At 45.5% G+C, this 12191-nt stretch overlaps 1 protein-coding gene across 1 annotated transcript in view; it reads left to right on the forward strand.

Moving 5' to 3' along the window:
* Positions 1 to 12191, forward strand: part of NWD1 (NACHT and WD repeat domain containing 1) — a 66646-nt gene that overhangs the window by 38400 nt on the left and 16055 nt on the right. Inside the window, exons 10-13 of the mRNA XM_005856710.2 lie at positions 485 to 682; positions 2698 to 2820; positions 6112 to 6314; positions 7677 to 7949. Coding sequence (XP_005856772.1) covers positions 485 to 682; positions 2698 to 2820; positions 6112 to 6314; positions 7677 to 7949 — 797 coding nt within the window. The remainder of the gene's footprint in view (positions 1 to 484; positions 683 to 2697; positions 2821 to 6111; positions 6315 to 7676; positions 7950 to 12191) is intronic.

Here is a 12191-nt window from a genome sequence, read left to right on the forward strand (position 1 = left end):
AACTGTGAAGTGCTGGGGAAATGACCGGGAATTTCTCTAACCAAGACTTGTTGGGTGTCTATAAGGTTCTAGGCAGTAAGGACACTTTAATGAACAAGACAAACATTATTCCTGTTTCCAGGAAACTCCAGGTCTAGGGTAGTGGGGGTGGCTGGGCCCCTGAATAAACACACAAAGAAATGCCAGATTGTGACTGCGATAAGGCCTGGGGTGGGGACTGTGGGGACTGGAGGGTTGGACTGGAGAACGCTTTTTTTCAGAAATGACTTTTGAGCTGAGATGAGAATGAGATGATCGGCATGAGAAAGGGGAGGGGAAGAAAACATTCCAGGTGAAGGCCCAAAGGCTGGAAACCACCTTGCACACTTGAAGTAGGGGCAAATGTGCCTGGATAAGAGGTAGGAGAGGATGATGGGCAAAAGGGGGAGCGCTTGACCCGGAAAAGCAGAGCCCCTCCCTTTAACTGGAGTCCCCTCTGTTGTAGAGAGGAGCATCCTATATACAGAAATCCTGGCCAGACTCCATTTCTTCGCCACCTCGCATCCGGCACTGGTGGGAGAGCTGTGCCAACAGGCCCAGCGCTGGTTCCGGGAGTGCCCACACCCTGTGCTGGTGCCTCTCGGAGGATTCCTCCAGCCCCCAGGAGGACCCCTCCGGGCGACCCTCACTGGCTGTCACAAAGGTGGGTCTCCCCAGTGTAACAAAAGTCCTACCAGGGCCCCCCACCTTGCCCGGGAACAAGGGAGGGTAGTTGTTTCAGGCAACTCTCTGGGGCTCCCCTCTGCCAGCCTGGAGGCCCCGAGGGTGCCCACAAGGCTACCCCCACTGTCTCATGCTGAGTCTACAGTCCACAGGGACTATAGACTACTAGTGTGAAGACTGCTAATGAGCCCAGAGTGAGGGGTGCCAACTGCCTCAGGGCTCTTGTCTCTAAGAATTTAGTGCCCATCCTACAGAGTGTCTGCAATTTACAGGCTGATGCTAGTGAGTCAGGAAGCTAAGGGCTGGTGCCTGACGGGCCCCTGAGATGCTGATGGAACTTGTAGATTCCCTGGGACACCAGAATGTCAGTGGGTCAAGAGAATTTCATTCTCTCTATTCATTTGTCATCCATTTGTCCATTCATTCTTCCTTCCTTCCTTCCGTCTGTCCTTTCCTTCGTTCCTTCTTTCTTTCTCCCGCCTTCCTTTCTTCCTTGCTTCCTTCCTTCCATCCATCTATTCATCTATGCATCAACCTCTCCTCCCTTCCTTCCATTCATATATCTCTCTGTCTGTCTTATCCATCCTTCCATCAATTATCCATCCACCCATCCATCCATCCATCCGTCCACCCACCCCCCATTCTACATTTCTTCCTTCCTTCCATCCATCTATTCATCTATGCATCAACCTCTCCTCCCTTCCTTCCATTCATATATCTCTCTGTCTGTCTTATCCATCCTTCCATCAATTATCCATCCACCCATCCATCCATCCATCCGTCCACCCACCCCCCATTCTACATTTCTTCCTTCCTTCCATCCATCTATTCATCTATGCATCAACCTCTCCTCCCTTCCTTCCATTCATATATCTCTCTGTCTGTCTTATCCATCCTTCCATCAATTATCCATCCACCCATCCATCCATCCATCCGTCCACCCACCCCCCATTCTACATTTCTTCCTTCCTTCCATCCATCCACCCATCACCACTCATACTTCCATTAGTCACCTTCCTTCCGTCCCTCTATCCACACCACTTATCTTTCTATTTCCCTCATCTGGCCATCTTCCATCCACTCACTTACCCTCCACCCATCCATACACTCAGCCATTCACCAGTTTGCCTACCCATCTATCAATTGACTCATCTGTCTACCCATTTAATACCTATCTATTCACTCGTTCACTCACCTACTCATCTAACCATCCATCCATCCATCCATCCATCCATCCTCCAGCCCACCGCCATTCATCCATTCCTTTTTCTGCTCACCCACAATCTCTTGCATTGACCAGGAGGCCACTGAATACAATTAGCTTGTGGTTCAACTGTCAGTTATTGCAGCTCAGAACACTTCTATGCCAGTTGCCTTATAGGGAAAGCTATACTCCCAAGGCATAATGCTTCCAAAATAGAAATTCTAAGCAACATTAAGTACAATTAATGGGACAATTGATTTAGGGTCAGCCACTATAATGCTGTATTGAGAAGGATTCTGAGACTGAATCTGGTTTAATGGAAAACACTGTGTATTTGTTAGGATACAGTTCAAATGTTGTAACAAAGGCCAAAATAATAGCGGCTTAAATTAAATAAAATAGTTCATTATTCTCTCACATTACAGCCCAGTGTTCCCTAGGGAGCAGAATTGCCCCTGGGTGAGAACCGCTGAACTAGAGAGACACTTATGACCAAGTTATGGTTTAGTCCGCGAGAGCAACATAAATATTATAGCCGAGATCTGAATCTGGTGTGATGGTGTGATCAAACCTGCAGCCCTTTGGGGTACAGGGCTGTCAATGATTACTGACAGCTCTGGCTTCGAAGTCCTGGCTCTGCTACTTCCTAGGTGTGTGCCTCTGGACAGGGACTGAATCTGTCCGTGCCTCAGTTTCCCTATCTGTGAAGTGGGGGCCCATTAGAGGACCTCAAGGCTGAGCACTTGTACCTGGGCGCTGATGTCCTCACTGTTGTCTTCTGTGGGCTGTAGGCATCACTGCTATGGCGTGGAGCCTGGAAGAGAAGCTGCTGGTGGTTGGCACCCAGGATGGCACCGTGGCGGTGTGGGACACGGAAGAGCATCAGGCGATCCACATCCTAACTGGACACACAGGTGAGGCTGGGCACTGGCTTAGGATCACCTTCCTCCTGGTGTCCCACATCCATCAGTCAGTCCCCAGATCCCCTCCACTACCAATTCTCTGTGCCAAAACCCTGGCTTTGATCCTGCATCTGTTAGTGATCACCACACAACAAAGCACCCCAAAACATAGTAGCTTCAAACAATAGCTGTTGATGTAGCTCACCTTCTGTGAATTGACAAGTCAGGCTGGACCGAGCGGGGCAGCTCTTCTGGTCTGAGCCAGGCTTGCTCATGCATCTGTGATGCGTTAGTGAGGCATGTGGGAGCTGATTGGTCCAGGATGTTCTCAGCTGAGACAACTCAACTGTGCTCCTCACGGTCTCCCACCCTCCAGCAGGCGAGCGGGGGCGGAGGCAGGGTCTCTAGAGGGCAAGCACCAGTTCCCTTAAGGCCCGGCACTGTCCTTGGAGCTGGCACCCTGTCACATTCTGCTGGCCAAAGGAAGTCACGAGAACAGTCCAAAATCAATGAGCAGGGACATAGACTTTATCTCTTGATGGGAGGAGGAGAGCCACACTGCAGAAGGTATAGATCAGGGAGGCGGAGCACTGTGGACATCCGTGCAGTTTGTTAGGCACAGTGAAGTTTTCACTTCTGCAGAGTCCCGTCACCACTGTAGTTCATTCATTTGATCAATCATTGACTGTCCACTGTACACCAGGCCCTGTTCTGGAGGCTGAAGAGAGACAGACCAGGGCTAAGGTTAGGGTGAGAGGAGTGAGGCACACGCTTTGGATGTACAATTTAAAGGGGCACCCTGCCCTGGCTCAGTTGGTTGGAGCATCGTCCTGCACATCAAAAGGCTGCAGGTTTGATTCCCTTCCTCAAGGGGTGTTTGGTTTTTATTTTAAATATATTTCTTTATTGATTTCAGAGAGGAAGGGAGAAGGAGAGAGAGATAGAAACATCAATGATGAGAGAAAATCATTGATTGGCTGCCTCCTGCACGCCCCCTACTGGGGATTGAGCCCGCAACCCAGGCATGTGCCTTAGGCCGGAATCGAACCTGGGACCCTTCAGTCCGCAGGCTGACGCTCTATCCACTGAGCCAAGCCGGCTAGGGCATGGTTTTATAGTCATATCCCACTTAACGAAAAGAATCTGCTCTGAGAAATGAGTCGTTAGGCAATTTCATCATTGTGGGAGCATCATAGTATACAGCTGGCAGCGCAGTAGGTCTGTTTACACCAGCAGCATCACAAACACGTGAGTGAGGCATTGCACTACAATGGCTACAATGTCACTAGGCCATAGGGATTTTTCAGCTCCATTGTAATCTTATGGGACCACCATCGTATATGCAGTTGTTGACCAAAACGTCATTATGTGGCATAGTTATATAAGCTTTTGCAACCATGTTTGTTTGTTTTTTCAGTTAACATCATATATTTTACCTTTTTCCATATCATGTATACAGTATATCTCTAATTCATGTTAACAGTAATATAGTGTTAAGCATAACTAATGGACATAAGACACTGGGGGGTAAGGGAGGGCAGGGGATTGTCAAAAAATCAATATTAAAAAAAAACAAAAAACAACAAAAAAAAAACAGTAATATAGTGTTATCTATGGGGATATATTGTAAAGCATTACTATTTACAAAAATGTTGCTTGAAAATACCCAAATTGCAACAAATAAAAATCACCCACTATCTTGTTGGAATTTAAATCATAAAGACCTAAAACTCCCTTCCTTTAGTCTCTCCCCCTTTCAATCTCCTCCTGGAAGTGATCAGTGTTCACAGTTTGTCATATGCCAATAGCGAATTTTCTCCAGGCTTGTGCTAACATAACTCTCTATGGGCTCATATACTTTTGTCAAAAATCAGATCATGCTATTTTATATACTGTGCTGCAACTTGCTTTTATCATAATATAATGTAACAATATTTTGTAGTGATTGAGAGCCTGGGCTCTGGGCTCAAATAGTGGCTCCATTATTTATTAACCAGGTAGCTTTGGATAAGTTAGTCTATTCTGCTAAGCCTCAGTTTCCACATCTGTATAATGGGATAATAGTCATATTTCACACTGTTGTTACAAGGATTAAAGGAATTTAATGCATGCAAACCACTTACAACTATGCTTGGCACATAGAAGCAGTAAGTATTGGCTATAAAAATAATAATGATTATCATGGTCAACTGATTATATATATATATATATCTTTTTATTTTTAATGCCTGCATAATATCTTCATATAAAACAATGATACAACTAAAGTCCTTTTATACTCTTATTTCTGTAAGACATTTCTAGAAGTGGGATTTCTGAATCAAATTCTATGCACACTTTTCCTTTATTCTTCTTTTCCTTAGCTATTTATTTTGAAATACCTATAGACTCACAAAAAGTTGCCAACTAAAATAGTACAGAGCTCCTGTGTACCCTTTATTCACCCAAATGACATCTTACATAATTATAGTATATTATCAAAACCAAGAGATTGCACATTTTAACTTTTAATAAACGGCACCAAATTACCTTTTTACAAATATATGTCAACCTAAACTCCCATTAGCAAGGTAGGAGAATAGCTGATTTCTTATGTCTTTGCCAGCACTCCAGCAATCAATCTATAAAATTTTTGCCAATATGATGGATAATAATAGTATTAGTATTTCATCTTGCATTTTTGTGGTGACTATGAGGTTGAGCATCATTTCATAATGCTTATCGTCTACCCTGCTGTGTCTGTCAATTTCCTGTTTATATTCCTTGCCCAATTTGTGAGGTTATTTGTGTTTTTCTTGCTTATTTATAAGAACGTTTTGTTTATTAAGGAGAGTCTCCATGTGACTGTTATATACTGCAAATATTTTCTTCCAATCTGTCATATGCCTTTCAGTTACATTTTACCTCCTGAAGTTTTACATTTTTATGTAATCCAATTGGTTAATTTTTTCCCCATTATGTCTTCAAAATTTCATGTTTTGCTTAGAAAACATCTCTCCAAAATTATACAGTCTATAATTCTACCTTGCTTTTCTTACACTCCCTGGATGATGCGGAACTTTTATTTAGTTCAATAATCTCTGTTTATTACAACTCAACATCTGGGCAGTTGATTTAATCCCAGCCAGTTGTTACACTCTCACTTTAGCTTTGCCGCATTCCATGATTTCTAACTTGGTATGTTCAAACCTATCCATCTTTTCTCTGGTAAACCGGGGAATTTCCACGCCAACAGGCATTTTGGTAGTTGGAAGGTCAGACGGTTCCCAGCTAATATCCTCTCCCCACCCTGGCCTGCTGCAGGCGAGGTGAGGTGTGTGACCGTGTTTGCCAGAGGGACGCAGGCCATCTCCGCCTCCAGGGACCGCACCCTGCGCTTGTGGCACCTACTCTCTGGCCAGGAGAAATTCACCATTTGGGATGGAGGCTCAGAAGATCCCGCTGTACCTCAGAGCCTTCATGTGGACGAAGCAAGGAAGGTTGTGTACTCAGCATCTGGCTCCAAGGTAACCAAGGTGGCTAATAAAAATGTGGTCACACAAGGCTTGCATTATATTGTTACTGGGCAGTGCAGGCTTAGGTATTGGAGAAGTGTTGGTTGATTTCAAAACTGATTATAGAAATCATCTTTGTTATCAGCAAAAGTTTGGAAACAACAGTAAAGAAATAATGAGTAATAACAGATAGTCTCAAAGATAACCACTGTTAGCATTTACATAATTTTACTTTCTGTGGTGTATGTGTATGTGTGTATGTGCATGCAAGTGTGTGTGCGTGTGTATAAAACAAAATTGGGATAAAACCATATGTGCAGTTTTATAAAGCTATTTTCATTGGCTCATACCCTTAAACATTCTTCAAAAAGAGCATCTTAGTGATTTCATAGGATTCCATCTCCTGGCTCCACTATAGTTTATTTAACTGATCCTTTACTGTTGGACATATAGGTTGTGTCCAGTGGAGCTTTCAAATAACTGAGATAACTTTCCTGATGCATATTTTTTTGTATCTCTCCTTGTTTCTTTAACATAAACCCTAGAAGTAAAATTAATGGGCAAATGTTTACTATTTAAATGGTTACTGCTGATAAAAAGATACTTTTTTGTGAGGTTAAACAGGAAAACTTCTTTAATCAATGATTACTTGTTGCCGAAACCAGTTTGGCTCAGTGGATAGAGCGTCGGCCTGCGGACTGAAGGGTCCCAGGTTCGATTCCAGTCAATGGTATGCCTGACTTTTGTTCTATTAATAAACCTTTTTATTTGCAGCAATTTTAGATTTATGCAAAGTTTTAAGATGTTATAAAGAGTTCCCACATGCCCTTGATCCAGCCTTCTCTAATATCAACATCTTACATAACTACATTTGTCAAAACTCAGAAATTAATATATATTTTTTAATATTTTATTGATTTTTTACAGAGAGGAAGGGAGAGGGATAGAGAGTTAGAAACATCGATGAGAGAGAAACATCAATCAGCTGCCTCCTGCACACTCCCTACTGGGGATGTGCCCGCAACCAAGATACATGCCCTTGACCGGAATCGAACCTGGGACCCTTGAGTCCGCAGGCCGACGCTCTATCCACGGAGCCAAACCGGCCAGGGCTCAGAAATTAATACTGATAACTTCTATCAACCTAATTCCAGGCTTTATTTGGATTTCATTAAATATTCCACAGATGTCCTTTTGCTCTTCTAGGATCCGATTCAGGATACCTCTCTCCGACCCCCTTACATTGGGAACTAGCAGAGCGTTGAAAATAAAATGCAGCAACTCTGAAAAAGAACAGGCCTTGCATTTGACTCTGGAAACCTTGCAGCCTAGGTGTCCTGCTGAGTGTTCTCGTCATTGTCATCCTTCTGTTAGGTCAATGCTTGGGATCTGGAAACTGCGGAGCTGATTTTCCATATCCGGGGAGATGCCTCCGACCCCTGGATCTGCACGGCAGCGCTGGCTTCCCAGGCCACGCTGCTGACCGTGTCTGAAGGCAGTGTGGTCAGTCTGTGGAGCTCAGCCACAGGAAAAGTGCGGGGGAAGCAACACTTGTCCAGCATCAAAGAAGAAACACCTACCTGTGGGGTCTCAGTCCAGAAACCAGGACACATGGTTGTTGGGTTCAGCAAGGGCTCCATCTGTTTGGTAAGCAACTTTATTGAATACTAGAGGCTCGGTGTATGAATTCGTGCACCAGTGGGGTCCTAGGCCTGGCCGGGGATCAGGGCCGATAGGGGCCTTCCGGCTGCTGGCCAGGGCCTTCCTTCATTTCACGCCGCCCCCTGGTGGTCGGCGCACATCATAGCGAGCGATAGAGCTCCCGGTCTCCCGGTCAAACTCCTGTGGGGACACTTTGCATATTAGCCTTTTATATATATAAATGATGCCAACATTCACTCAACTCTAAAGTGCTCAGATGTCCTAGAAGTTGGGAGAAACCATCTCACCGTTGATCTTTTAATAAATGACACTTAGCTTCCTAATCCTAGAGATTCACAATTCAGTGGAGTTCAGGAAACATCTATTGGTGTCTCCTGGGGGATGGCCAATGCGGGCAATTGTTGGCACTCAGTCCTGCTGAAGATGATGTGGGAGACAGTGTAAGACTGTGCTTTAGAGCTGTCCCCACCGAGGAGCCAGGAGCTGGGGGACTGCCCACCAGCTCCATCAGTGGCTGGACACTCCCAAGAGCATTCATACAGGGGCCAAGTGTGATGGCGGGATGGGGGTGGGGAGTCAGAAAAAATACCAACCCAGGTGCAGAGCTGCAGAGTGCAGTAAGCAACCTTCAGGAACAGAAAAGAACCTTGAAGGGATATTCATGGGCCACCAATAGCAAGTTATATAAGGAGTCTTGGGTGGAGAAACAGGGGCATCACACCAGGCACTGGAGGGGCTGTGGAAGGACCAGGAGTCCACCTGCACCCTCATGAACTCAACGTAGGCCCTGGTCGGTGTAGCTCAGTTGGTTGGGCATTGACCCATGTACCAAAAAGTTGCCAATTCTATTCCTGATCAGGGCACATGCCCAGGCTGTGGGCTCAGTCCCCAGTAGGGGGTGTGCAGGTGGCAGCCGATCGATGTTTCATTCTCACATTGATGTTTCTCTCTCTCTCCCTCTCCTTTCCTCTCTCTCTAAAAGTCAATTAAAAAAAAAAAGCGCAACTTAGGGAAGGAGATGAGCTTGCCAATGACATAGCCACACTAAGAGGAACAGACTGTTTTCAGTAGAGGTAGTGTGTTGGATGGGGGAAGGAACAAATACTTCTGGAAGAGGTGATCTGGGAAGGCTCCCTGAGGGAGGCATCCTTGGAGCAAGAAGGATATCCAAGATGGAAAGGGAAAGATAGAGGGCATAGGGGATATTGTGGTGGAGAGGTAGGCATTTTAAGGAAAAGAGAGGTGTCATGGAAACAGGTGCCAAGGAGCTGAGGGTTTGATGAGGGGAGGAATATGGCCACTAGAGAATCATTCCAGAGCTCCACACGTCTGAACCTCATGGCCTCTTAGCTCCCTGAGCAATCGAGGCATGTCTTATATTACCCGAGATCTTCAGGAATACACCCCTTACTTAAAAATGCGACCAGCCTAGAGGATGGTATTTCTTGCAGCTCTCTATGTAACAGGAAAACACTGATATGATCTTAAATGTTCATCTATTGAAAAGTGGTTAAATGAATTTAGGAATATCTACACAATGGAAGATTATGTAGCTATAACAAAATCAGATAGCCTTGCCCTAGCCAGTTGGGCTCAGTAGATAGAGCGTTGGTCTGCGGACCAAAGGGTCCCGGGTTCGATTCTGGTCAAGGGCACGTGCCTCGGTTGCAGGCTCCTCCCCAGCCCAGGCCCTGGTCAGGGCACTTGCAGAGGCAGCCAATCAATGTGTTTCTCTCACATCGATATTTCTCTCTGTCTTTCCCTTTCTCTTTCACTCTTTCTAGAAATCAATGGGAAAATATCCTTGGGTGAGGATTAACAACAACAAAAATCAGATAGTCTTGAGCAGTGGTAAGGAAACTGTGGCCCATGGCCTGTTTTTGTGTAGCCCATGAACTAAGAATGGCTTTTCTAATTTTAGTAGTTGAAAAAAAATTTTTATTTTGTGATGTAAAAATTCTATGGAATCCATATTTCAGTGTTCATAAATGAAGTTCCATTGGCACACCACACCCATCCTATATAATAATATGCAAATTGACTGAACGGCAGAACAACCAGTCGCTATGACATGCACTGATCACCAGGGGGCAGACACTCAATGCAGGAGCTGCCCCCTGGTGGTCAGTGCGCTCCCCCTATGGGGGAGCCAGAAGCCAGGCTTACAGCTGGCAAGCTCAGCGGTGCTGGCAGGAGCCTCTCCCACCTCCGCTGTAGGCGGGCGGTAAGGAGCGAGGGGTCCCGGACTGCAAGAGTCCTGGACTTCGAGAGGGATGTCTGACTGCCGGCTTAGGCCTGGTCCCCAGGGGGGGATCGGGGCTAAGCCAGCAGGCAGACATCCCCCGAGGGGTCTAGACTGCAAGAGGGCAGAGGACAGGCTGAGGGACACCCTCCGCCCCCCAGTGCACAGATCTTGTGCACCGGGCCTCTAGTTTGTTTATATGCTGTCTATGGCTGTGTTTGTGCCATAGTGGCAAAGTTGAGACCATATGGCCACAAAGTCTAAAATAGTTACTATCTGGCCCATTACAGGAAAGATTTGCCAACTCCAGGGCTAGAGCTATCTTCATGGAAATGACAACAAATTTTCAGGTAGTGCTCGCTGTGTACTAAGCATTATTCCAGGCACTTTCTATTTGTTAACTTATTTAACCCTCAAAGCAATGCCGAGATGTAGCTGCTGCCATTTCCTTTGTTACAGATAGGTAAACTGAGGCGGCACAGAGAGGCTCACAGGTGGGATTTGAACTCAAGAAGCCTAGCTCTAGGATCCATGCTCTTAACCGCTATGCTACCCCCTACCCCGGCACTATTGACATTTGGGGCCAGGCCCTCCCCTACTTTGGGTGGCTGTGCTGTGCATGGCAGGATGTTTAGCAGGATCCCTGGCCTCCACCCACTAGGTACAAAGTATCTTCCCAATCTTCACAACCAAAAATGTCTCCGGACATTGCCCAATATCCTCTGGGGAGGCAAAATCACCCCTCAGTTGAGAGCCACTGCCCCAGATACATTAAGTGAAAAAGCAACTTGCAAAACATCTGTGATGGATTGTGCCACAAAGGATGCTCCTGTAAACATGTATCTATGCAAATGGACAACAGTCCCTTCTGGGGAGAAGGAAGAACAGGGAAGGTGAAAAGATGCTCATGGTGTGCACTGGGTCTTTCTTTAATCTTTCTTTCTTTCTTTCTTTCTTTCTTTCTTTCTTTCTTTCTTTCTTTCTTTCTTTCTTTCTTTCTCCCTTCCTTTCTTTCTTTCTTTAAATATATTTTTATTGATCTCAGAGAGGAAGGGAGAGGTAGAGAAAGATAGAAACATCAATGATGAGAGAGAATCATTGATCAGCTGCCTCCTGCACGCCCCACACTGGGGATGAACCCGCAACCCAGGTATGTGCCCTTGACTGGAATCAAACCGGGGACCCTTCAGTCCACAGGCCGATGCTCTATCCACTGAGCCAAACCGGCGAGGGCTGGATATTTCTTTTTTAAAAATATCTTATACAGTATTATTGTTTAATATTTTAAGTTTTAAAAGAATCACATGTTTAGCCATGGCTGGTATGCTCAGTGGGGAGGGTCGTGGGTTCGATTCCCAGTCAGGGGCATGTACCTGGGTTGCAGGTCTGATTTCCACACCCAGTTGGGGTGTATGTGAGAGGCAACCCATGGATGTGTCTCTCTCATATCCATGTTTCTGTCTATCTCTGTCTCTCTCTCTTCTTCCTCCTTCTTCTCCTCTTCCTCCCTCCCTTCCACTCTCTCTAAAAAAATCAATCGAAAAAATATCCTCACTCCTTGGGTGGAGATTAAAAATACATAAATAAAAATAAAAGAGTCATGCGTTTAGCCCTAGCTGGTTTGGCTCGGTGGATAGAGTGTTGGCTTGCGGACTGAAGGGTCCCAGGTTTGATTCTGGTCAGGGGCACATGCCCAGGTTGTGGGCTCGATCCCCAGTGGGGGTCGTGCAGGAGGCAGCCGATCCGTGATTCTCTCTCATCATTGATGTTTCTATCTCTCTCTCTCCCTTCCTCTCTCTGAAATCAATAAAAATATATTGTAAAAAAGTTTACTTTAAAAAAATCATGTGTTTAAAAATGTCAGCAGTAACATCCATAAGGAAATTCACTTTCTCCTGCTCCTGCTAAATAAATGTTGAACAAGTATTTAAAATTCCTGGCTTGAATTGGTGCAAAGGACTCACTTTCCTGGGCTGCCCACGTGT

This window comes from Myotis brandtii, unplaced genomic scaffold (genome assembly GCF_000412655.1).
Source record: "Myotis brandtii unplaced genomic scaffold, ASM41265v1 scaffold1040, whole genome shotgun sequence".
NCBI lineage: Eukaryota > Metazoa > Chordata > Mammalia > Chiroptera > Vespertilionidae > Myotis > Myotis brandtii.